At 40.1% G+C, this 27,944-nt stretch overlaps 1 protein-coding gene across 6 annotated transcripts in view; it reads right to left on the reverse strand.

Moving 5' to 3' along the window:
- Nucleotides 1–27,944, reverse strand: part of ccser2a (coiled-coil serine-rich protein 2a) — a 52,776-nt gene that overhangs the window by 16,676 nt on the left and 8,156 nt on the right. For 4 of the 6 annotated variants that reach the window (XM_085477356.1, XM_085477355.1, XM_085477359.1 and 1 more), the window contains 9 exons: nt 25,145–25,236; nt 22,352–23,811; nt 22,051–22,262; nt 9,027–9,120; nt 5,910–6,018; nt 5,582–5,753; nt 3,885–3,950; nt 3,606–3,728; nt 462–608 (listed from right to left, as the gene is read on the reverse strand). In XM_085477356.1, the coding sequence (XP_085333482.1) occupies nt 462–608; nt 3,606–3,728; nt 3,885–3,950; nt 5,582–5,753; nt 5,910–6,018; nt 9,027–9,120; nt 22,051–22,262; nt 22,352–23,811; nt 25,145–25,161 (2,400 nt within the window). In that variant the 5' untranslated portion in view covers nt 25,162–25,236. The remainder of the gene's footprint in view (nt 1–461; nt 609–3,605; nt 3,729–3,884; nt 3,951–5,581; nt 5,754–5,909; nt 6,019–9,026; nt 9,121–22,050; nt 22,263–22,351; nt 23,812–25,144; nt 25,237–27,944) is intronic. The other 2 variants (XM_085477358.1, XM_085477357.1) reach the window with 1 other exon arrangement.

Below are 27,944 nucleotides of genomic sequence, written 5' to 3' on the forward strand. Positions count from 1 at the left end.
GTGCGCCTCTATGTCTACTTCCTTCCTCCAATAAATCTCCTTCTCCATCACTCCGACATTAAGACCAACGTCGCAAGTCCCTGTTCAGTGACATCTAGCTATTAAGAGTGGAGGACAGTGTGACAAGCTTGCTGACAACCCAATAAGCTGTGCTCCACAGAGAGAGCACAGTATAGTGATTTAACCCCTCCAGCCAGCAGCTGGAAAAGCGTTCTCATGCTTTTTAGATTGTTACCTGAAGCTAAAGATTTGAACGACCTCACACAAACACCTATATTTTTTTTTTCCTTTACATTATTCTTTGCATTAAATAAACTGTCAAATTATGTTTTATCAAATAGAGGTCAGCAATATGCTGTATGTATGCACTCATCATTGTATCCCAAAGTGAGGTCTGATGGTCACGACTGCACAGAAAAAATGTTTTTTTTTAAATTGATGAATTGATGTTTCAGACTCACAGCATGGTTTGGTGGTCTCCAGTACGTCTGGGTGGCCTTATCATAGTGGTGCTGCATACGTTTGTCCACCTGTCTGTCGCTCTGTCTTAGTGAAGAAGGAGCCCTCTGGTGGTGGCACTGACACTTGACCTGCTGGCCTGTAGCAGACTGAGGGAAAGGCGGGAAGAAAGGAGGGAAGGAAGGCCAAGAAAGGGTTTTAACTCTGGTGACTTCTTTTCAAGCCTCTGCTCTCACGCTCTTTAAAAGCTTGCCACTTTATACGCAGTCAAATAAAAGTACTCAGAGAGAAAACTGAATAGGCCTTAATATACTGAAAGCAAGTCCCCTTTTACTACAACACCCACTGTGCACTTGGATTCAGCTCACTTCAACTTTTAAATAATAACTGGGTTGAACTTAAAAGAAAACATCTCACTAGAAAGTTAATTGAAGCTTTAAGAAAAAAAAAGATAAGTTTTTTTTTTCCCACTGGGATGAATCACAAACATTTAGCATCACCAGTCAAAAACCTAACTGATGTGCTGCCACACATAGCAAAAAGCTAAATATATCAGATGTAATCACTTGAATGAACAGAAAAAAGGGTCTTCAGCAAGGGTTCATTTTTAAATTGATAAATGTAATTTATTGTTAAAAATATATATATATATTTCTCATCCAAAGCAATAAAATTCTATCCACTTTTTTTTCCAGACGATTTGAATGTGCATGAAAACTGGGAGCCAGCAAATTATCACCCTGCTCTGATTAAAATTGATGCACATTAGGGAAAACCAAGACCAGGTTGTAAATGGCTACAATTACCTTTACATAGTAATTAAAATATCCTGCAGTAAATTAAACTCGCTGACATTTACTTTAAGCGCATGTTCACCCAATATTGCCTCCTTTTTTCATCAGTCAAAACCTTTCCTGACAAACCACTTTCCTAACCTTCTTTTTAATTCAAACGATTAACTCAATCAATTATTGAATCAGAAGGTCAGAGCAACTAATGATGTGCTCAACATTACATTTTTGCTTAAAAAAAAAAAAACTTGAGCTTGATATCACATTTTTTTCATATGTGGCTGAATAGCAAATAAATTTTGGCTGTGAAAAGGCATGAAAGGATCTGACATGAATCGCAGGTGTTTGCCAGCCTTGGTAAAAACTTCAGTGCAGTGAGCATGAGCAGTCTACCTCAAGTGCAGCAGAAGACGCCTTCAAAGCTACATACTGTCAAGCAACACTGGGAAATCAGTTTTTTATCTTTGATAGTTCCACTTTCCTCTCTCCCATTATTTCATTTTCACTCCCATTTTCTCCTCTTAGCCTTATATGTACACAAACACACACATAGATACACACTGTATACAGCAAGAAACCGTCTCCCATCCACACGCAGCTCCTCTATTGTTTTCTCATTACTGCACTATGTTCAATTTACTCATTTTTTTCCACATGTCTGTTTCTCAGCACTTTCTAATGCTTTACCTCCCTCAACTTTACTTGAATCTTTACCAACTTTAATATTACCCCCTACCCAATTTCAAGGACATAAAGCAGGTCCAGTCGCTGTTTACTCTTTAACTCTAGTTCCAATATGAACCAAATGACCTGCACATAAATGTTAGATTTTCACCAAACACACTTGACAGAAGAAAACTTCCAAAACTTTTGTGTTTCTTTGTTTTGGTTTCATCATTTAGCCTTTTACTGCGAGGACATTCTTCTGACATTCTTCTAACAGCTGCACACAAAATGCTTGAGTACAGTCGGAGGAGTAAAGGTTGCTGTTTCCGTTTTTATTTTCTTTCTGCCATCGTCCAACACTTTCACTCCTTCAGCTTCTACACTCATTAAAGTCAGCTAAAGATCTGAAAACATGCCCCAGCCTTTTCTTACAGCCTCTGCTTGTTGAGGCTAAGGGTGGAACAATATCGTTCTGACTGAAGAACCTGTGGGTGGGTGCTTATTCTAATTGGAAGAATGCTATGCAGTGGCAAGACAGGAGAACAGACCTTGCTTTGACATTTTGGTATTTCTTGATATGGCGGGGATTTGAATAATGTCAGCTAGGCATACTGTTGTTTGGCTAACAAGGGAGCCTGGTCAGGACACTAATGAATGTTAGAGAGGAGATGGAGCCAGCTAAAGGCAAACAGAATGGAAGTTGTTGGCAGGCATGAGTAACACACTGGTGTGCATGTAGGAGTCCAGCAACATACCCAACTCCCACCTATGATGAAGGGTATTGCAGTATATCTTCTTTGATCACTTGAACACTAGAAAAGTGGGTCTATCAGACTTTTTCCACTACATATTTTTATCAATCCATCTGTCTTTTTAAACCTTCAATTGTAAGATCTGATAGAGAAGAATAAGGCAGTAGCAATGGCCAGACATGCCTAACTATCGCAGATCAGTAAAGAGATCTGATGTCACAGGGGTGATCTCTCAGAGAGAAAACACTTTGAGCGCTACATGAATGCAACACGCAAACATGAGCCTTGAAGCCATTTCAGCTCTGCCTGTAAATCACAGAGGGTCTTGTAAAACCTAGATCTCATCAAACTGAAGAAGAGCCTGTATTGATCTTCTGTATGTTATACTTGCATTTATAGTTTATGAGCACTCACACCTGACTTTATTATTTCTTTCCTCTTTCTTTTTTATTTTATTGACATTTTCCACTGTTTTTCGGACTAATTCATTGATACTTTGTGTCAAAATCTCTACTGTGTTTGCATTTTGCCAAAAGAGGATGTTATTTCTACTAAACCTGTGGTCAGTCAATCATAAAAGCAAATAAATATTTTTAGTTTTTTCTGTTTACCATACTAAAACACATTTTAGTGTAAGGGTTTTCCTTTCCTTCCTTTTTAATTTGCTAAATAGTTTTTTCACATATGTTTTTAGTTTTTAAATTTAATTTCGTCAACTATAATAACTTCGATGCAGAATAATTCATGACACCTTTAAACACAATTCAACAGCAGATATGCCTCACATACTATGCTTGGAAAAAAACAAAACAACTATTCTGTGTAATTTCTGTCTCAGCTTTGAGGCAGGGCGACTGAACGGTTACACTCCAAGTATATCTATATGTGGCACAGATTCCCCTTTTCAGTTGTATAAGCCATGTTTACAACGACTCACAATCTGTTCCTGTCGATGTTGTTGTTGTAGTTCTTGACACTGCAGTGTGAGCTGAGCAATGATCTTGTCTCGACTCCTCAGTTCCTCTCTGAGCACCTGCACTTCCTTTACCAGCACCTCCAACTAAAAACACGCACACAAACACATACATACACACACACACCCTTATTTAGGAACTAAAAAAAGAGCATAATAAAGTGATAGATCAAGAGATAGATATGTATCATAAACCACATTTTCAGTCAATCTTCACTGTAAACTGCAGTCACAGTTTCTTACCTGTGTTGCAGAGGTACTGTCTTCAGATTCCACAGGAACATCTGCTGGAGTGTCTGTATCCTCAAGCTGGAGACAAACAAACACACACATTCACAAGAGAGGGCACGCACACAGACAGAGAGTACACAGTGAGTTAAATCAATGGCAACTGCCTACAGCATGCCTCAGGAGCAATATTTCACTATGGTGGAATAATTTTACTCTTTAGCACATACACTCCACTGACCCTGAACTGTCAGCCACAAGTGTTAGATACCAGAGGCAGAGTTTGTTTTTGAACTAAAGACATTTATTTTATATCCAAAAATGTCCTTGTATCAGTGGCTACTTGTGTGTTCAACTTTTCTATAAACTCCTACGACATTAATGTAATTATTATCCCAATTATTTAATCAGTGCCATCCGAAGGTTTTTAGACACCAAGCATATGTACTTAAGTGGCTGGTATTTAATGTTTAATGAACATTTTGTCAACTAGCTTGGTAACAATTTTCACTTAAAGGGTACATTCCACTTCAGCCTCATTAATGTTATGTAGAATTATCCAATTATAATCTGCAGGTATAAAGAGAGTTGTGCTGGATTTTAGCCTTTGATTTAGGATTTAGCACAGCTGGAAGCTCATTCTACAATTGCTTTGAGTTCAGGATCATATGAAGAAAAAGCTGCACAATTAAGAACAAAGTTGCTAAAAAATATATCTTCCCTCTTGAGGCTATACAGCCCAAGTGTTTGACTAATTGCAGCGAGCACGCTGAACAGATCTGAAGGAGACATTTGGATTAAACGTAAACATTACTTTTTATGCTGCTGAGGCTAAATTGAGTCGAGGCATTCGAGATAATTTTGTTTTACGGAGTGTGAAGTGCCGGTGCCGGTGCATTTCTGCGATTGCCTAAAATCGGCTGTGTTTCAATAGAGAGACGATTTTGTGTGTTCATCGTACATGTAAGTGCACATTTCCTCGTTCAGTTTCTTCCATTTCCCTTTTCTTCATCCCAGTCACCCAATCTGTTTCTTTCCTCTAAGTGGATTTCTCTGATTGACAGGGGTGCATCTATTAAGTGATCGCCTTCACAGATGCACATACTGTATATACAAAACGGAAGCACAAGTGTACTGTTGCACACAAGCCTTTTGAATCACACAACTTAATTCATTTTACTGAACTGAATTGCAACAATTCACAATGGATGAGGCAATATATGAGCAAAAATAAGACTGGCCCAGTGCATTAAAACAAATAGCAAAGTCTTGTCTTGTCTTTTATGATCTCGCTACACTGCAACAGCTACTGGATTTATGTAATTAGACACAAAAAAAATCCCCCTAAAAATACTCAGTGTGGAAACCTGTTAAGAAAACTAGCTCCTTTCAGTTTTATTAAGACCCACTTTTAGTGTGTTCAGTGATATAGTCTGCCCCCAGCATACTGAAGAAGATTACTAAAACTAAACCTACAGAAAACTAGTACAAATGTATAATTTATAGACAGAACTGCAGCCAAAACACCCTCATCCCCATGATAAGCAGTGTTTACAATCAGTGTGGATTATTAAGACCCAAAATAAAAGCCTGAGTCTACTGTTCATGTTAAGGAGTACAAAGTTTTCTGTTATTGGACAAAGAATACTGGACAAATATGCAAGTAAGCGTATCGGTTTTTGTGTTTGCATCTGTGCAAATGTGGGTCGAACCTCTAGTAACGTTTTGAGCTTGAGCAGCTGGTTCTTGAGGAAGCTGCAGTCCTGAGTCATGTGCTCGAGTGCAAGTCCATCTAACATTGGCATGTAGCCATGCTCCCTGCCTTCCTTTCGGGCTGAGTTCTTTGAATCTCTGAAACCATCATAATGTTGGAAGACATGAGCCCTGAGGGAAAAACAAAAAAACAAAGACAGAGAAACAGTGACATATTCAGTGTATTCATATCTTTTTAATTTGGCTTTTTACAGATTTAGACTCATGTTTTGTTTGGTTTTTTGTAACATTTTTATAACATTTCTTCCTCTTTCAAACCTGACTGACCTGGTATCATTATGAAAGTGATCTGATCCACTCCAGCGATGGTGTTTACGCCGCTGCCCCTGCCGATTGGCCCGCTCCGGACGCTCAATATGGGACATCCTATCAGTCTCTATATAGAGAGAATATGAGATGTAGTAAATATACATATATGTATGTCTGGAAGAAGAGGACGTAGGTGATGGTTGGGGATTATGACCTAAAATTTGTAAAGCAACTGTTTGAGATGTAGCCTCGATGTAGAGTATAGCCTTAGAAAAATCACTTCTGGTGATACTGTTATGTTTTTTTGGGTGAATTTGAGGCATAAAAATGCAAAGATACACATTTTACAACAGCCCTAAGTTACACGCACACAAAACTCTATAATGTATTTAGTCCCTGTCATATGTCAATGTATCACTTCATTGCAAGCAGTAATTTCACCAACTGTTACCTGAAGTCACTGAATATCATTGAGTTTCTGTGATCTATGGTCACTAAATCGCTGCCAGGAGCTTCCTGTGCTGATGAGGGCTAATTCTAACCTTTACTCTAAGCTGAACCTATCCGTACTCTATCCTTAAAAAAGTGTTTACACTAAAAACTAATCATTTAGTTTCATGGGTTTGCCCTCTAGACCTAAAACAAAGAAAAAGTACTAACAATGTAATACAAACATACACAAAAACACAATAGCACAATGCACTACTATGAATGCCCTGTGGTAATGAATACCACTGTGCTTCTTTCAAAAATTTCAAAACATCTGCATGAAAATGATGCGATTATCCATCTCATTCTCTCAACTGTTCCCACTATCAAATGCAAACAACTGCTCTCTCTCACACACACACACACACACACACACACACACACAAAGTGACAAGCCATTTCATTTTCAAGGAGGTAAAAGGACACAGTATTTGGCAGTACTCAATAGCATATAGCTGTGAAATGAACCATGACTGCAACAAAATTGACAACTAACAGAGCGCAACCCCCAGGAAATCAAAAGGACCCTTGACTTTCTATATACCAGATGCTCTTTGGACTGAAGGAAAATGGGTAGAAAGAGATAAAGAAAAAGAGATTTAAACAAATATTGGCAGACTAAAAGATCCAATCTGAGGAATTCAGCAGTTGTGGTTAAAATACTTTACCCAGAGTGTCACCTCATAGCACAGGAGCAGACAGTCTGTCTCACACTGAGCTGCTACATTCCAGGAAAGTTAACCACGTACAGTGACTGCTTTTCAGCTCAGAAAAGCCTAAAACAAAAAGTAAAACAATCTGAATATGTTCCAAGTGTGGGGGGAAAAAATCCGTAAATGTAGAGAAACTCAGATGAAGACGAGAGCAAAATAACTCCTTGTCCAGTCAGCTGGTGAACTGTTAAAAGGCCAGAGAGAAAGTCAACCGAGCTCCCCTCCTGCCTGGCCCAGTCTTTGTTGACAGCCTTGTTTTTCTGGGAACTCCCTAGGAACTGGAGCCGGGGAGAGAGGACTGTGGTGGTGGTGGTAAGAGAGCAGATGAGGTGACTGGTTCGTGTCCAAGCTAGGAAGTCACCAGCTGAGACAGGCAAGAGAGGAAAACTCTGGCCCCTCTTTTTGTCAAGTGACCTGACAGCTGGATGAAAAGATTTTGTGAGGCCTCCTTTATCCTCCACTTGTTTTTTAAGTCCTCTTCTCCCCTTTTGCTCTTCCTGTTTTGAGCCGGGGTGTCTTTAGGAGTAACACCCATCCGTATCCCACATCTCTCGGCCTGCCCTGTGGGCTGGGTCAAACTGGAGTCCTCAGCCTGTCTTGCTTTCACTCTGCCTCACATGACACTAACTTTACCCATGACTTACTGAGCTATAAATATGGCTGCTACCCGAAAAGGATTAGGAAGCGATGACATTCCAGTTCACATTCCTCTAGAGTGTCTCTGTGTCCCTCTCTCAAAAACAAGGAGATCACTGTTTATAGACAATATATACTTTGATGCAAATTTCCTGGGTATGCCAAGTACACAATAAATTCTACGTTCATGAAATTTCTAACAGTCTGTTTCTATTCCTTTTTTTTTTTTTACTTGGAAGCACAGATTCAAATCTAATCTCATAACCTTGCATGTGCACAGGAAAGCATGCACACAAAATCTACATTGCCTTTTAGGAGGTTGAAGGGAGTCTTGTCAGAGGTATTGTGCATTAAACCTATTATCCTTGAATTCTACTTTGATAAGAATGAGTGATTCAATCTTAAAACCACTCGAGTTCAATAGATTTAATGACATGAGAGGTCAATCTCAACCCTTCTCTCTCCTTGTGACAAACATTATCTGAAGAATCCAGTAATAATACTGTCAACAGTATTATGAGGTGGTAATGATGTGACCTGATTACCTTTAACACCTACATAGAAGCTATTTTACTCAATCTTAATGAATCTGGAGTTTGATTAAATTTGCAGTGAAAAGTGAAAATGATTAGAGAAAACAGCCAAGACTCAAGGATCAAGGCAGAGGTGGGTGACGTGCTGTCTGAATATAAAAGCATTAAACTAATCATGTAAAACCATACTGATGCTGTCAAGAGAAACATATGTACAGGCAGGTCTTGCTAAGCCTGTATATCTACTTTGGTTGTGTGTGTACCATAGGCACACGTACCAAGTACATGTGCATCTGTTCATCCGTCATAAACACAGCCAAACAGCTGGCTGAAAACTTCTAGAAAGTAGCTCTTATCCAAAGCCAGTTTTATGTCAGACTTGGAGCTGAAATTAATAACTTCATCAATCAAACATTAAAAGAGTCCACCACATTACAGACAACCCTGTATCTATTAAAAGAGTTTGCTGGATGTTTCTGAGGCAAATCTTCACCCAAGGATACAATTTGTTCAAGCCATTATATGCCACATAATGAGACTACTAGAAATAGAAAGTTCTGGCCTTGGCAATGGTTTAATTTACAGTTTTGATCAGAAAAGCTTTGCTGGAAGTATCTGCTTATAAATAAAATAAACAGTTCTAGCCAATAAAGCTGCAGCAATTTTCATGGCCGTAAAATAACCTTACAAATCTGAATAAGATAACTGCAGTTAGGAACTACATGTCTATGTGTGTATGTCTGCAAGTACTCAGGTGTTCTGACCATGCAAGCCATCCTCTGGGAGGTCCACATCCAGCATGAGGTCATCATCATCCAATTCTCCTGTTGCCAGAGGGTCCAGGTTGTTAAGGATGTCCTGAAAATCACAAAAATAAACACAAAAATTATAGAAAACAAAAGCATTAAATAGCATCACTGTTATATTACTTATATATGAGTGTATTAAAGTTATTATATTAATTTGCTTCTGGGCAAAGTCATTTTTTTGGAGGAAGACCAGCTACAAAACCAGGGAGAGAAAAAAAAACAAGGCTGAGATGCAGTTTTTGCCTGTGGTTAATACATCCTTGCAAGCATATTTTTTGTGTGTGTCACATGCTTTTGAAATGGATGCAGCCTTTTATTATTTCTGTTATTTCCAATCTATTTTCATTGGCCAATTAATTCATTTACTAGAAAAAAAAAAAACAGTTAATGCAGCACTATCAATTACCTTGTCTTTGATACCGTTTCAAATGATCGTCTTACTCCAGTGCCACAACAGAAAGAAGATGATCTTATTCCATACATCAAGACAAAGACACCAGAACAGGCTTTCAGAAAAATATTGCCCGTTTATGAATGATAATTCAGAAAGCTTTGAAATTTCAACAAAACACTTCACACAACAGCCTCAAAATATGCAGCTATTCTGATTGCCGTGCAGCTGTCTACCAAATAATTCAAAGCACACCCAAAGCAAAGGAAAGAATCAATAGTTCAAAGCTTTATTTTTCTACAGCAATTTTGTGCCTTACGAAGCTAAATTGACGGGGCTTTGACTAGAAGACAGAAGCATAAAATTACTCATTATTGAATATCTCGTGAGTTGCGCGATAACTGCCTTGTACACAGTGTTTCAGACTTAATGAAGAAGAAATGAATGAAGGAAATAGAATAAACAAAACATATTTTTGCATTCTTCCAAACGGTATCAACCAAAACGTGGGTGGAATCTTTGTTGTTTGAAGAGTCTGTATACAAATCAACCTGTCACTTTTGTTTTTTCTTTTATCATTTCTCGCTTCCTTTTTTCTGATTTTTGACTTCCTTCTCTCCCCCAGCCTGTTGCACTCTTTTCTCTAACCTTGTAACTCCCATCCAGTAAATAAAAGTTTTAACACTAAAGGTAGAGAGAAGAGAGAATGTTTTTTTTTTTTTGGGGGGGGGGAATCAGCCACCTCTAAATTTGCACAGTTAGAAATGTATATTAGCACCATAACTGTGACCCAACACTGAGGTAAAGGTAGATCCTTCTTTGCAGCAAGGCATTTTAACTCTTTAGCTATTTGATAGTTTCTCCATGTGTGCGCACAAATCTGTGTGTGTCTTGAAACAACTCAAAACATCTATAAAATAGTCACATAGCAGAGAGAGTAAAACAGCAGCAGCTGAGCTTGTTCAGCTGGAGCACTGGTGTGCAGTAAGAGGCATTTGACAAAACGCACAGCTTTGTACAAAAATTACACAGGAAGCACAAGTTTTTTATGAAGGATGGTGTTAAAATGCATTCAGTATAGACACCTGAAGCTTTGTGTGATATTATGCACATTGCAGAATCACCTGTCATGACTCCAATATCAAGGTAAATGAAATGTAAAATTATCATCCACTGAGCAATATAAAATTCCCCCTACATCTTTCATCACTTCCTTCTTTTCTTCTACAGAAAATCATTTGGTTTTATCAATATACTCTACTAACATCAGCAACATATTATGGATTGGTGTTTTCTAAAAGGATACTTTGTCACGTCAAGACGAGGAGCAAGGGACTGAACCTCCAAACTGCTTCAGCACCTGAATACAGAACCTCCCTTTTATTGACTGTCCTCAAATTACAGTTTGCACTTCCAGGGGAAATTTCAAATCACACTGGCAGGACCCAACAGCTTAGAGCAGTGAAAAATTCAGGATAATCTCCCAGGAGGCAGGTGGGTGTGCACCCATGTCAGCAGTAGATTGGATTAAGTTATATGTACACTAAAGTCCTCAACTCCACTAAAGTAGTCATTTATGATGGCAATCCATCTCTGGCACAGATCTGGCCCCAGGTTAATTACCTAAAACACAGACAAAAAGAAGGAGCTTTCACTGTTTTCTGTGTATTAAGGATATCTTGTTGAATGCAATAACCCCCGTGCTCTAGCCAACTACTGTATCATCTTGTTAGGTTAGGCTGAGTATGAGTTTTTAAAACTAATTTGATCATGATGACTCTTAAAAACTGTTTTCTTTAATAATCAATATGAAAGTCGCATGATTTGGGAACCTGCAGATTAAACTGGAAAATCAATCCCTGCTTACATATAGAACGTAGCTTTGAACCTAATGTAGTATTGTTCACAAAAGGGAAAACTATTTGGCTTGTAGCACATGAATTTGACAATTTGATGCGCACATTTTAAACACCAAGTGTTTTTGTCTCCTGCAATACAAACTCTGTAGGATGAGCAGATTTCGGAACAATAAAAAGCCTCGAGTAGTTCTGCCAACTTAATCTGCTTCACAGTGCTCTGCTTACACAATGACATCAGCTGGATCTTCGAATACACTTCCCCGGATCAAACACTAATTAAAACCGTCAGAGTCACTGAAAAAGGTCAAATGCTAAACTTCTTTCTCTCAGTTTTAGTTATCCCTAACAAAAAAAAAATCCAAGACTGCCAGCATGAAGAGTTGGAAAAAAAGTTCATGGTAGAAAACTTCATTGTAACCATTGTAACCATAGCTTTTCATGGTCTGCATGTAAATTAGCCTCATGGCACACAGTGAGTTAAAACCACAAACTACAGATCTGGACAAAGTTCATCTTTGTTTTAACATTTTAAAAAGACAAACCTCGGAGCAAGATAAAATTTTCAAACCAACAGTTGCCAGGGTGAAGTTGTAGACTGACATTTTTTGTGGTTTTTTTGCCTCTTTCAATCCATATAAAGTGAACTGCAATCCTGTGAGGAAATCCTACATTGCTTACTTTGGCAGGGTAGCCAAAACAGATCTTTACTTTTGTACCTCACAAAATAGCATCTGAAGAAAAACACTGTGTAATCGCAGCTTAAGTGTCAATGCAGTGCTGTTTCTGGCACTGCATGGGTATCTATTGTTACGTGTGTGTGTGTGTGTGTGTGTGTGTGTGTGAGTAAAATTCAGGAGTAAAATTCAAAGAACAACAACAAATCCTGGGTTCAGAGAGAAAAATGTCATCATCGAATCTAAGTTAAAATGAAAAGAAATATTATTTTTAAATTACTGGTCGAGCTTTCATTCAAACCAACATCCTGTCTAATAACGGAATTCCAATATACAGCAAAGAAGGTATGCGACTTGTTTAATTACAACTAAAGCATTAACACCTAAACTCCTAAATAAAAGCTGGTATTAAAAGCTCATACTTGTAAAAAGACGACTCTGAGCAGACACAAAACTTGTACCTTCTAGCAACTAGAAATGTCATATTAAGAGCTTCTTTGGCACAACCTTGATATAAATTACTCTGTTGCTGTCAATGTGCCTTTATAGCATAAAAATAATTTAATGAATTACTTTTTATACTCTACTTTTTTTCCCTTAATGTTCCAGAAATTTACAGATAATAACACTGATCATTTGAAGATGTCTTCCATTCATTATGACCCCTAAAATACTGTCAAGTTTTTTACTATTAGATATAATAATGAGCTTCTTATCTTCCTACATAAAATCTTATTAAGTAAAATACTGTTTTTACATATATAGATCATTTGCATTCATCAAAGATACAATGACATAGCTAAAAGTGGCAATATTCTTCATGTAATTATTTTTCTCTTCAATGATACTATGCACTGGAAAGCAGAAACAGAGGCATTGTGGTGGGAATATACTGACTGCCATTGTTTAATGAGTGATAGCAGCTGCAAAACAGAGTAAAACAGACCTGGAGAAAACTTGAATCAGCAGTATGTCTTTCCAAGATTTATCTTTCCTCCTCCATTTCATTTGGTGCACAGTGTTGACAAAATAACAGTGCTGTGCATAGTCTAGAAACTGTAGTCACAAACACTCGTATAAAAACGATCTTGGTTACAAATAAACAGTATGATAAACAAAAACAGGCTGCATTAATGCAGCAGTTCTTTAATACTTGTGAAAGTAAGACTAGACTCTATTTGATTCTCATGTTACGTGCCATTTCATACCTTTTAAATAATTGTCACAGTTTTACATGTACTTTAAACAGGTATTTTACTTTAAAAACATATGCAATCAAAAACATTCAGTGAATCACATATCCTTTCGTTTGGACTATGAGAATACTTACTAAAAGCCTCACCCTCCTCAAACTAAAACATCTTCCTCCCTCCTTACAGTGCAGCTATAAGGATCTAGACCCCAGCAGCTACACTGTAAGGCAATCCACTTAGGGAAATGCACACATCACAGTGAAAGCAATCTAATATTGGGATTGCTTAATGATATTAAGCAGGGAATTATTTAAAATCGACTCACCTTTTATACTCACTTATTAGTTTGTTGTTAGAACTAAAACAAAGTATGTGCCCAAGTGAGGAAAATTTACCTGACATAGTTTTTCCATACCTTCGTTTGCTCATTTCCTAAAAATGACTGGAATTTATTTATCTGCAATCCCAATAAGCTAGATCAATAATATTGGTAAAATCTTCACAGATGCACTCCTTGGACAGCAAGCAATAAAGCCTGCTAGCTAAATTTAAAGTCCATAAATTGATCACACTTAATCAACCCAATTTTGTCACTATAATTGATTTTGCAATTATCTTGGCAATCTGCTATGTTATTGGCTTTGTTCTTCCAAACAGGGCCCTAATAAGCAGCAGCTTAATTCTTTCAACAGGTGGGGGTATAGCTGGGAATCCAAAGTGTTTATAAAAACATTGTGGTAATGATCACGACTGTGGGTATGAAGCGTGATCATGATTGATAATTATAGATCACATGATATCATTTGACTACCATCTTCACAAGGTAGAACTGTGTGTGTGTGTGTGTCTGTGCGACGATACCTAAACAAAGGACTGAATGCACCAAAAGAGATGTACACAAAAACCACTATTTACCTCAAAGCGCTGCAGCTGTCGGTCTAAAAATCAAGACAAACAAAAGCAAGTGAGCTATAAGCCTCATTAAAACAACAGCATAGCTGGGGCACTGGCACCATGTTCCATAAATGGCTGAGCAGTCTGCAGACAAAAGGCTTAAGCACCTCACTCATTTAAACACTAATGAATTGACCTGTCTCAACCTGGCTCCATAAAAGCCTAAAATTAGAGGCAAAATAAATAAATCAGGGATAAGAGGCGACGGTAATTCTGCAGCTTTGAGGAAGCCGTGGGAAAAACCAAAGGATTACTAAACAACCATGAGTTTGGTAAGGAAATACACACAAAAAGGGAGGGAATGAAGGAATAAGGTAGAAAAAAAAGAACAGCTACCCAGGAGAAAAACGGATTAAAACATGCAGAATTATAAGCAAAAAAAAGATAACACTGAAGCATATTTCATTCAAGGTTTCATACTGTGAAGGGAGATGCTGAGCTGTAATTCCAAGGAAGGGAAATATTTTCTTTTAAACGAGAGAAAGTTCAATGCTTATGGCTCAGGAAATCAACAGAACTAATTTAACTTCTCCATTTAAATGTGACCACAAAGTTCAGGTAAATAGGAATCAAAACAAAGCTCAAAAAAGCTCTGATGATAATGTCAAAGAACACAATCTAATAATCCTGCATTGCATGATGAAAAGGTTAATGTGGACTGATTCGACTCTACAGTAATTTGCGAGGCCAAACAGCACAACAAAACCCAATGCCAAATGAAGAATTACACATGACTGTCAAAACATATTATAATACAAATGCGCTTTACAGAAGTAAAATGTTTTTAGAGCCGTTACAATGCATATGGGTTGCTATTATTGTCCACAATGATATAAATAGTAGAACGCATCAATCAGCATGTGAATTTCCTACTGTGTCAGCTTCAGCTTCGTCTTCACCCACTGCGTTTATGATCGGCTGTGAGCTGCTTTAAATCAAAAACAAAAAAAACAACCTTCAAATATTCAAGCAGTTTAAATATAAAATGTTCCCAGGTCTACTGGTGCTGTTGCATTCTATGAAACATTGAGCTGAGGGCTGGAATACATCGGCAGTAACTGTGAAAAGTGGCCCTCCATTTCACAATGCCAATTTTGTAAAGCTGGTACAGTACAGAGTTGCATGGTGCATCATGGGAATGTTATTATGAGCTCAGGTAGCCCACTCCTTGATTTTGCACAGAGGCATATGAATGCAGATAGGGCCACATATAGCCAGAAAAATACTGGCACACACAAACCAGTAGCACTTACAAGCGCACCCACATCGTGTTGTCTAAAGGATGCACAGCGCCTCCAAGTGGACTGAGCATGGCACTGCAGTGCAGTGCAGCGCAGCAATACCGGCAAGAAAGCAAACATTACATTCCAGATGCATAAATGCTATTGTGTAAGCATCAGCTGGACACTAGTGTTTACCTTTTGTTCTTAACTATGAGAGAATGTTTTTTAAATACACCACATAAATTGGGCACAAGTAACCCACCTTTCTTTATTTTTTCAACATTGAAGAGTTTGTTGAGAAGCTGTGAAGTCAAACTCCCGCAGCATTTAACTCAATTACCCCTTAAATAAACACAGGGTCTCAAAAGGTATTACACAACACATTGATTAAGCAGGACACCAATCTACTAATCCATTTGGAGACATCCGCTGTTTTGTGACAGGATTATTTCTGCTGCCTTTCCTCTACTTATTACAAATAAATATTTACCCAGTGAACAAGGGGAGAATGATTAATGACAGACAAACAGATGGAAAGGAAACGGTAGAAAAAAGGAGTGGGTTAGAGAAAGCTAACTGCATCCAATTACAGTAAATGGGCTCATTTCCTCTAATCAAATAGCTCAGTTAAATATCTCAAAGGCAGATTCCCCATAGAGTTAATTTTCACACACCAGCAGTCACCCACTAAGTTTCCCTCTCTCTCTTTCTTTTTGGTCCTACTTATTACCTTTTTTTCTTTTTTTAACTGCATTTCTCTCATCTAGCTTCTGCTCTCTCATTCAAATCATACAACACGCAATATCACCACTGCCCTCTTCACTGACCACACTAGTTCTTCAAAAGAAATGGATACTGCATGAAGGAATTCCTCTACAAACGTCTGGGTTGTTGAGCTTTATTAAATACTCAGTGAAAGTCAATGCATCAGCATCGTAACATCTATCCAGTGTCCAGTCACATCCAGAGATGCATCATCTAGCAGTTCAATGACAGAATGGAATCAAAGTGGATTTTTATTTTACTCTATTAGTGTAAGATCTGATGACTTCTTGGCATGAACTCACTGTCATGTCCAAGAAACAAGTTTAAGATTATCTGAATATAAAAAGTGTTTCTCCCCATGTCTACATGCCTAAATGTTATTGCCACGTGACCCTTTATATCAGGGGTGTCGAACTCCAGGCCTCGAGGGCCGGTGTCCCGCAGGTTTTAGATATCACCCTGGGTCAACACACCTGAATCAAGTGATCAGTTCATTACCAGGCCTCTGGAGAACTTCAAGACATGTTGAGGAGGTAATTTAGCCATTTAAATCAGCTGTGTTGGTTCAAGGACACATCTAAAACCTGCAGGACACCGGCCCTCGAGGCCTGGAGTTCGACACCTGTGCTTTATATGACTCAAGATTAAACAAAAACAACTTATCAAATACTGAAACTTAAAATATGACTGCTTGAATAAAATGCTCCCTGCTTGTTTGAATATCATGCTAGGAACACATTTTTAAAAAGGTGTGAAGGAAAATCTTTGTCATTTTACAGTGCTTTGCATGTGTCTTTAAAGTTTATTTTTTTGGGGGAAAAGGGCATTCATTTAAAAAGAAACAACAAAAAATAATCTTCTTAGTTTTAATATTTGTTGTCTATTTTTATTATTTTCAATTAAATATAAGACTTCAAAATTGTTGAAATTGAAATTGTGAAAAACAACACATTTTGTTTTTATTTATATTTCAGAGAATCATTTGTTGTACTTGTGATATTTCTGAGTACTAATGAACATATATGTTTTAAATAAACAGGCCAATAAACAGGTTGACGTGGACCACAAGATGACCAAATGCACATGTCATGCTCCGATATGCTGTTCATATTATAGATGGACTTTTATCGAGCCTTTGCTTTTTCAAGAAGTCTCCATCATGATAACAGTTGAACTAATCTATTAGAGAAATGCACTCAAACACACTCATCTGCATACACAGATATACTGACTGACTCCTGATCACATACACATGTCTAATGCACATGTGCTTGTAATGATCACAGCACTGAACAAATACAGGCACATCCTATACATACACAAAACCAGTAGTGCTTTTTTGCTTTTGTATTCACTCCTAATTCATTACTGTGAGATAAACATGTGGCACTTTCAGTGCCTTGAAGGTTGTGTCACATAATGAAAGTAGTAAACACACAAAGCGTATTATAAAATTTCTAATCCAGCTCATTTTAAGCTCTTTATGCATTCCTGAGATCAGGTGCTTGGGTACCAAAATATAGAGAATCAAAGCAAGGCCAGAAAATTCTAATACTACACGGCTGGTGAGCAGGTTAGTTTTCCTTTGAGACAGAACGAAGCCTTGGCATGAGACGGGCAGAGAGAGCTGACTGAAAACTAGAAAATTTTGATTTTTTTTTTTTGTTCTGGCCATTAATGTATAAATATAAAAAGAAGAACTATTTAAAAGTGAAACTGACTACTGAACTTTGGCACCATGAAGGCAGCATAATCTACAAGTAGGGCATAAAGTATATACACCGTATTTAGACAGAACTAAACGTAGACTTGGCTCTTGAAATTAACACTGCATACATTACATTGGGTATATTTTAGTCTTCCATTTCTTGGTAGAAAAAATCAAAAGCCCTTTGAGGTCTGCAAGATGCTTGAATTCAAATTCAAATTCAAATTCAAATTTTATTTGTCACGTACACAGTCATACACAGTACGATATGTAGTGAAATGCTTGGACAACTGCTCGTGACCTAAAGAAAACAAAAAAGGAAAGGCTATGAATAAGATAGGAAATAAATATGAAAAATTAAAAAGGGTAAATTTAACTAGGAAGGAATAAAATATAAATTAAGGTTAAAAATGAAATAACTGTACAACACAAATTAGAATGAAGGGTAAATTTAACTGGGAAGAATAAGATAAAATATATAAATTAAAGTTGAAAATAAAATAACTGTACAACAAAATACACAATATAGAACTATATAAGAATGTATGAAGAAATCTAAATATAAATAAATATATACACAATAACAGCAGCTGTACAAGTATTAACTGGAAATGAAGAATATAGTGACCAGTGTTGTGCAAAAACAAAGTCCAGAAAGTCCAGTGTGTGTGTAAGAACCATATGTGTGGGTCAGTACTGTGTGGTGGTGTGATTGAGAGACCGTATCGCCTGCGGGAAGAAGCTCCTCCTCAGTCTCTCTGTGTTGGTCTTCAGGGAGCGGAATCGCTTTCCTGACCTCAACAGAGAGAACAGTCTGTTGTTGGGATGGCTGAGGTCCTTCACAATCTTCCTGGCCTTGGTCCAGCACCGCCTGCTGTAGATTGAGTGCAGGTCAGGGAGCTCGGAGCGGATGGTGCGCTCAGCTGACCGCACAACCCTCTGTAGAGCTCGTCTGTCCTGCATGGTGCTGTTCCCGAACCAGGTTAAGATGTTTCCCGCCAGGATGCTCTCTATGGTGCACGAGTAAAAGTTCCTGAGCACCTTGGAGGGCAGTTGGAAGTCTCTCAAGCGTCTGAGGTGGTAGAGACGCTGACGGGCCTTTTTCACCACAGTGTTGATGTGACAGGACCATGACAGGTCCTGCGTGATGTGAACTCCGAGGTATTTGAAGCTGTCCACTCTCTCCACTGGGCACTCGTTGATGACGGGGGTCTGGTAGTTCCTCTCCTGCTTAGTGCTGAAGTCCACTATCAGCTCCTTTGTCTTACTGACGTTTAGAAGGAGGTTGTTCCTCTGGCACCAGTTCTCCAGATTCCTAATCTCCTTCAGGTAGGCCGTCTCGTTGTTATCAGAGATCAGGCCCACCACGACGGTGTCGTCAGCAAACTTGATGATGGTGGTGGAGCTGGTAGTGGCCACACAGTCATATGTGTACAAAGAGTACAGCAGGGGGCTCAGAACACACCCCTGGGGGGCTCCAGTGCTGAGAGTGGTGGAGGCTGAGACATGTCCGCCCATCCTTACTGCCTGTGGTCTGCCAGTTAGGAAGTTGGAGATCCACTGACACATAAATGAGCTGAGTCCCAGATGCTCCAGCTTGGTGGTGAGTGTGGAGGGAATTATGGTATTAAATGCAGAGCTGTAGTCTATGAAGAGCATTTTAACATAATTCCCCCTTCTAGTGTCCAAGTGAGTGAGTGATGTGTGGAGGAGATGAGAGATGGCATCGTCTGTGGAACGATTTGGACGGTAAGCGAACTGTAGTGGGTCCAGTGTGTCTGGTAGTGAAGAAATGATGAAGTCTCTGACCAGGCGTTCAAAGCACTTCATCACTACTGAGGTGAGGGCTACAGGGCGATAGTCATTGAGAGAAGCAGGGTGGGGTTTCTTCGGGACAGGAACAATGATGGACTCTTTGAAGCATGTGGGGATCACCGACTGAGATAAAGAGATGTTGAATATCTCAGTGAACACAGGAGCTAGCTGGTATGCGCAGTCTCTTAGGATACGACCTGGGATGCCGTCTGGTCCTGCTGCTTTCCTGGTGTTCACTCTCTTGAAGGCTCTCCTTACTTCATGCTCGGAGATGACGAGCACGTTTCCGGTGCTGGCAGTATCTTCCTGTCTGCAGCCGTTAGCGCCGCTAACACTAGCATTGTTGGAGACCTTAGCTGCAGCCTCGAAGCGAGCATAGAAAGTGTTCAGCTCGTCTGCCAAAGTCACGGCCGCGTTCGTCATACCGGTTGTTGGTGCTTTATAGTCCGTTATTGTCCTTAGTCCCCGCCACAGGCTCCTAGAGTCACTCTGTTGGAGTTGTGACTCTAGTTTCCTCCCGTAGCGCTGCTTCGCCTCTTTCACCGCCCTCCGCACGTTATATGACGCGGCTTTGTACGGGTCCATGTCCCCCGTCATGAGTCCCGTGTTGTAGGCAGCGGTGCGGGATCTCAGAGCGTCGCGGATGGTTTTATCCACCCACGGCTTCTGGTTGGGAAACGTTGTGATAGTCTTTGTCTCCACGGTATCATCCGCTAGTTTCCCGATGAATCCCACAACCGCTTCCGTAAACACGTTGACGTCATCGTCGGAGCTGTTTCTGAACATGCCCCAGTCTGCGTCCTGTAACGCGGCCACCGATTGATCCGTCCAGCGCGCGACCTTCCTCTGAACCGGAACTTCCTGTTTCAGCCTTTGTTTGTATTTTGGCATGAGGAAGATGGCGGCGTGATCAGATTTGCCAAACGGGGGGCGGGATTGTGCCTTGTAGCCGTCCTCGACCGTAGTGTAGCAGTGGTCCAGTGTCCTTTCACCCCTGGTGGGGCAGGTGATGTGTTGATAAAAGTTCGGCGCTGCGCGTTTGAGGTTGGCGCTATTAAAGTCCCCCGTCACAATAAGCGCAGCGTCCCGGTGTTGTGTCTGGTGCTGTGTGAGTGCCTCATGCAGCTCGCATAAGGCGGTGACCGTGTCCGCTTGTGGTGGAATATAAACGGCACTTACAATGACCGATGTAAATTCCCGAGGTAGATAAAAAGGACGACACATGATGGACAGTAGTTCCAGATTTGGTGTGCAGGAGCGTGTGAGAGGAACAACGTTCGCACTGTTGCACCAGTTGTTGTTCACCATTAAACACACGCCGCCTCCCCTTGACTTCCCCGAGTCCCGTGTCCTGTCCATGCGGTGAACCGAGAAGAACTCGGCCGGCTGGATGGCGTGGTCCGGCACCGCTGGGTTCAGCCATGTCTCGGTGAAGCAGAGGAGATTGCAGTCCCGAATGTCTCTCTGGAACTTTATCCTGGCCCTGAGGTCGTCAAGCTTGTTCTCCAGTGACTGGACGTTGGCGAGCAGGATGCTAGGCAGAGGTGTGCGGTGTGCACGAGCTCTCAGCCTGTTCCTGACGCCGGCTCGCTTCCCTCTAGGCCGCCGCCGCTTCCCTTTGTTCTCCCTCGAGATCTCACTCGGCCAGCTCGGATCCGGAGTTAAAAACTTCGAATTGTGAGTACATTGTATACCAATAGAAACAAGAGTGTCACTGTCATACCTAATGTACCCAATGGTGATGATTTTGCCGATTTAGAAACGCTGAAAACTAACTTAAAAAACAAAGACAAAGAAAAAGTGGTCGGAGCAGTCGTGACGGCAGCCGACCTCACCGGCGCCATCTTAACTTAATTCTTGTCTGCAGAAGCCACAGAAATGTTAACAGACCATTTCTTTAATGTGTAGCAGGTCATGCTTAAAGGCTCAAAACCTTTACATTTCCTTCAACTCTCTCCTTCTTACTTGGAAAAAATCCAGTTCTCAGTCACACAAGCCTATTCTTTGCCAACTTTCAATCAGCTAAAGCAGAAGCTCTAAGTGTTCTCCGAGGTTTTTAGCCCGAGTAACCACATAATCGCTAAAGGGTTTTGGCTGCTCTCCACCTCTTTCATTTTCTAAAAAATGCTACTGAGCTATCTGCCAGTTGACTTAAAGGCAAGGAGGGGAAGATTGGCAGAAGAAGAACGCTTACTTTTAACACACATAATTGATTAATTATTCTTCAGAAATATGGATATCAAACTATTCCTTAATTTACTGTTAATTAGTTGCTTAAAATAATTTAAATTTCATATTTTTTTAAATCACAATCAGAGTAGAGTCAACTGAAAAAACGAATTGTGGGGTTTTTACATTTTTATGTAAAAACTAGTTAAAGGTGAAATGAGGACTTACTATGCTGTTCAGCTCTGAGTCATCATAGCTGTCTAACCGATGAGCCACAGGCCCCCCAAGGGGCTCAAGCCCCTCTTCATCCCACATGTAGGTTCCACCAGAGCTGTTGGAGGGTGACAGCTCCACAGATGAAATCTGGGGGGCATCAGTCTGCTCTGGAGATAGCATCAGTGATCCTTGGGACTCCTGCATAGGACTTTCTTCCTTATGACCTGCAACCACATAGACAAAAGGCTGAACAAACACCACAAAGGATAGCACTGTATCTATTTGAATTTGCTTTCCAAAGGGTGAATTTTACCAGTCAGATCCACAGACTCCCAGTCACTGGTCTCATTTAGGAGACTGTCTAGCTGGGCATCACTGGCAGCTTTTCTGTTGTCAGGCATATCCCCATCACTGAAAACATCTCCCACACTGTCGAAGTCATCTAGAAACTCTTCACTGATGTCACCTCTCTCTATAGATGAAGCAGAAGATAAGGACATGTCTTCCAGGGTCTCGGCTGCTGTTTGGCCACCGCTTTCTCCTCCTTTTCCTTCTGCATTCCCAGAGCTTTTGTCACTTTCACTTTGAGATTCGACTTTGTCAGCCTTGTAGGTTGATTCATTCTCCAGTAGACCTACACAATCAGAGGCAGTTGAAGAGCTGATATCCTCCTTAATGTTACCTGGTAAAAGAGACTTCTGCTGTTTAGCCTGCCCAGTTCGGGGCAATTTGTAGCACAACGACACCCCACTGCTAGCCATTGACTTGGTCAACACACTACTGGGGAGCAGAGCCTTCCTTAAAGTACGAGGAGTAGTTGGTGTCGTAGTGATCAAAGGGCCAGGCAGAGAGGACGCAACTGATGAATTTTTGTTGTACTGAAGTCCTCCAACCCCACCTAAACCACCTAAACCTCCAAGGCTGCCATGCAGTCCTAAACCCACTCTTCCATTACTCAGTTGAGGGGGTTTGACAAAACTACTCCGAGGAGGCCGCAGCTGAGTGTTGGCCAGAGGCTTGGCTAGTTCCACAGCCCGATTAAAAGAGAAAGACCGTATCATAGGCTCACTGGTGGGCGAGGGAATCTGTTTAAAGTGAGTGAAACTATTTGAACGAACCATGTTGTCCAGTGCTACAATCTTCAGGCTCTCACTGGACTGGGATAGGCTGTCTTGAGAGTTGCTTCTGGTAGAGCTAGAGCCTAACCTTGGTCGCACAAGCCGAGACTCCAACCCTGTCTGAGTAGGAATGCTTGCACTATTACTACCTGTTTTAGAACTTCCATTCATGGGGCTCTGCCCTAACTTGGTCCCAACTTTGGGAGTCATCTTTGAGGATTGCTTTTGAATAGCCTTTGGGCTTGAGACAGCCACCATCAAAGAGCCTGATCTGCCCATCTTAGGTGTTGCTGGAGAGCCATTCTTTACTTCCTTGATCACAGAGGGAAGCTGTGTCTGAGCCTTGTCTTCACTTTCATCCTCAGGGGCAGTGGGAATGGATGGACTAGAGGGGTTTACCCCCTCATCTCTCTTCAATTTTAGGGAAAAGGGTGACGCCTGGATCACACCATTTGGGCGTGTTGCTGATGGAGTAACCTTGCCATCTTGCGTAGGGGTGGCTGGATGTGCAGAACCATTAGAAAGGGCACTGGCGCCACTAGTTGAGGACCGTCCACTGAACTTAGGCAGTCTGGATACCATGGCAGACCTGATGGATGCTTTTTCTTCCATTAGATGCCAACCAAGGCATGGAGCGGCATGGAATTTTCCACAGCTGAGAAAAAAGAAAATTGACATAAAAACAGAATAACATGTGATTAAAGTGTCCATAACTTTACTTAGTGATAAAGTATCACACGGTAAAACATTTGAATTAATCACTAGTCTTTTAATAATTCTTATTTTTATATCCATGCTGCTGTCTAAATATCAAAACAAACTGTCTAAATAAAAGAAAAACAAATCACACCCCTCCCCCGCAATTCTTATTATCTGTCATTCAAAAAAAAAAAAAACTACTTTTATTTTTTTAAATAATGTCAGAAATCAGTATCAGTGAACTCTTGGTTATTTATATAATTACAAAATATGTTAATTTGACTTTCGTGTGTTTTTCTTGTCATCAACACAAACCTGCAGTGGATCTGTGATGTTCAGTGTAATAACCTATTCAGCTGAAAACCATGTTGCACTATCTAACAGATCTGTATAGTCACTAATTGTTTTGATACTTTTCTAATGCTTATCCCACTTGGAGTTGTTATTATAACAGAGCATCTTTTCCTGTGAGTGACATCAAAGCCTACTAATGAAAGCCCAACCCAGAAAGCAGAATGCCAAACGCAGTTAAGATACTGCAACTAGCAAATGCACTCAGATGCACAAGCACACACATGCAATTGCGTGTTCTCATCAGCAATGCTATTATAATTATCTTGTAATTATCCAGTAATAGTGCTAAAGATATTCCTTTCCACCTGTCGCAACGGTTGCAATCTTCTTTTCATAGACTGTTTACTGTGAGTGGAATTAGGAATTAATCTGGCACGCATGGGGACCTGAAACTTTGTCACGCCAAGTTTGTCTTGGTGTGTGCATGCAGACCCTCGGGAAACAAAAAGGCTCTGCCCTTTCAGCTGTCTCATAACCACAAATTTGAATCCCACATGGTAAATCTGACGTCTCTTCACTGAACTCTGCTGGAAACATTTGTGAATGTCTTAGATATTTCTTAGAACTACTGAGATTAAGTAAATGTATTAAGATTAATAACAAGTTCATAGAGTGAGCTTTAATTTTTTTTAGAGGTTTACAGATGAATAGCCCTGCACCTGGCACTGGTTTTGGAGAATTTGCTTCCAAACTGTCTCGCCAATGAAAAAAAAAGAAAGAAAAGGAAAGAAAAAGTGGGTAAATTGGTAGACACTGCCTGTGGGACAGGGGGAAACCAGAGCTGGGAAGGTGGCCAACATAATGAATAGTGAATGGAGGATATACAGTATTAAAGCCAATGAAGGGAGAATACAAGCCTGTTCCCTCTGGCTCATTGTTTGATTCATTCAGTTTCAATCACCCATGTGACAAGTGTACATGTGTTGGTGGTGTACCTGTATGTTATATCCATCTGGCTAGGGAATACTACAAATTGAAAAGTTGGTGATACCCAGATGGCTGGTGTAGTTAGCAGAAAGCAAACAATCTGTGTAAGGAAACAAAGCAGTTACCAAAACTAAGTGCCAACAGAAAAAAAAAACCTACTGTTACACCAAATGTTATTTAAAAATTACAAGTTATCGTTCAAGAAAAGCTTATTGTGTTGTAACTTTGTGGCAGATCAGGAAGTACCCATGAGTGGATCCCCTGACAAACTGTCACACAGCTACAAACACACTTACGGGAGCAATAATTCAATCAACTCTGAAGAGGTGGAGGGGGTGTGCTGAGTCACAATATGGATCTCCTAGCTTGGAAAAACCTCTCTGCTACAGTGTCCCGCATTCCTATACAGGAACACGTGCTCAAACAGACTCTGCCACGGAAGTGTCTGGCAATGCCGCCTTCCTAATCTGTTTCACAAACACACATGTGTTTAGATGCAAAATGCACACACTTACACACAGATGAAAAAAAAAAAAAATCAGGTCAGCATGTGCAGGCAGGGCAACCAAAGCCTCTTTGCCCTGGAGGGGGTAGTGACTACGCCTGTCTGTGTTTAATGGGTGGTGATTAGACTAAGGGTTTTTGCAACTGTCAGTGGCCTCACAACATTTCCAGTTTCATTCATATCTACAGTGGCAAGTCACTACCACATAGCAGCAAACTCACACAGCAAATGTGGCAAATACTTGTTCATCTGGGTCGTCTCACCCATCACTCAGCCACTGAAAGTTATAATCAGTAAGCTGCTGCCTGTTTATAGAGATGCAGCAAGGAAAAATAACACCGTTGAGGTTTTGACCTTTTATTAACCGCAAGGCAAGTGTATCAAAAAATTCAAACAAGTGACCTTAAAACATTTAAATAACTATAAATCAACAGGCAAATAATGTCCTATCATCAAGGCCTTGTACGAGTTAGCATTCAGATGGGTATTGTCTATATAAATTTTTCTATACTTTAAAATATACAATAACCCCGTTTTTGTTGGCTGAATAATTTCAAAGTGAATGGCCTTTTACTAATTTCTATGCACAGAATAGCCTTCCCAACCGGCTCTATTCCAATAAAAAGTACAAAGACAAAGGTCAGCACAACAAAGCCACAAATAAACAAAATCCTAACTGACTGACACACATTCAGAAGTAGCGCAGTAAACCGTGCAGACCATCTGTCAAACGCTCATATCTGGAGACTTGCCCCTCCCCCACAGCCAAGTACTGGTAAAAAAGTAAATATCCCTTTGCTGAAATCAAGTATGAGGTCTGAACTATAACTATATGGTTCTTATGTGATTCCAATAGTAAAATAGCCCAGGAATAGTCCAGCTGTCAGGATTATTAGCATCCTTCCCTGAACTGAAAAATGATGTCACGGGAAAGCAAAATATTGGGTTTACAGAGTGAAGCTGTAAAAGATTATGTTCATCTCGATGTCCAAAGCATCATTATATCATTATAATAAATTATCTGTGATATGCAAAAGCAAGCAGAAGAAGGGTTGACAGGAGTAAGCTTAAACTAGAAAAGACAGGGACATTCACGTAAGTGCAATTAGAATGGGAGAAACAGAAGGACGAGACTCGAGGCACACTTTTCCTACAGAGAGATCCTCTGCTGGACAGATAGCTTAGCATCCAGTGATCCCTGTGTGTGAAATGAACAGTAAAGTGACATGACATCTTTTCTTCCTCTCTGTCCCAGAGGGATGGTGCACTTTATTTCATAGTGACAGTCAGGGTATTTGGCCTTCCTTCAATTCAAACTCAGAGGACAGCCATGCAGAAAGCACCCGACAGAGGAGCAGGAAGGCTGAAAAATTTGATCTGGATTAGTAAGGTCGTTCATTTCTCTTCTGGCAAAGCTTTCACTTTTGATGCGCACACATGCACCCAAACTAGAAAGATGCATTCTTCAGGAGTAACAGGATGGATGCAGATAGGATGCGACAGCCTGGAGCGATGATCTATTGGGTCATTGGGGCTACGCATGAATGGAGGTGCTCTACTACACACAGTAAATCCCCCATTCCTGCTGTTTATCCCCATAGCTAATCTGTCCCTAACTCCCAGTGCTCATAGTTCCCTATCATTACAAAGCCTCCATACCATCTCTCTAGAGAGCAGTACGTCAAGCTACATCCATCTTTTTTTTCCTCTTCTAGCTTTCCATCAGCAGACTTAATAATTTAAGGGATGAGAAGTTTTTTTTTGATTTTATTCAAACTCTGCAATAAGTATACTACAGCATAAGGGATGTCAAGGAAGATGTAATGTTTCTGGTGGGATTCTTATCAATATTTTTACTAATTGTACTCATGCACTAACCTTACAATCCAAAGTCACGAGATTCATTTTCATTTTCTGTCTTTCTAACGAAAATACTGTTAGGTCATTTTTCAAAGTGGCACATTTTAAGCAGTGTTTAAGTTGAAGGGGTTGAAAGCAACAACTATATTACCTCATGTGGGACTGAACAAAAACAATAACATCATAAAAATAAACAAATCTGTAGCCTACTACACTACTTTCCATAACTCAACTGACACATTATCCCTGTCTGAAGAGCACAGTATGTCATCCAGCCTGCTCTACTGTGTGAGAATAAAGCTCTGAAGTGTATGGGCCACCCCAGCCATGCCCATTCAACCTCTATCTTAAAGCAGTTTTACCATCAACTCAGTCATTTAGGAACTGTGTCAACCAACTAAATTACATTTTAAAAACGAAAATGCACAGCCTAAGCAACTTCA

Source organism: Copadichromis virginalis, linkage group LG13 (genome assembly GCF_057382275.1).
Source record: "Copadichromis virginalis isolate Kocher_CV1m ecotype Utaka linkage group LG13, C_Virginalis_male_GT1.1, whole genome shotgun sequence".
Classification (NCBI taxonomy): domain Eukaryota; kingdom Metazoa; phylum Chordata; class Actinopteri; order Cichliformes; family Cichlidae; genus Copadichromis; species Copadichromis virginalis.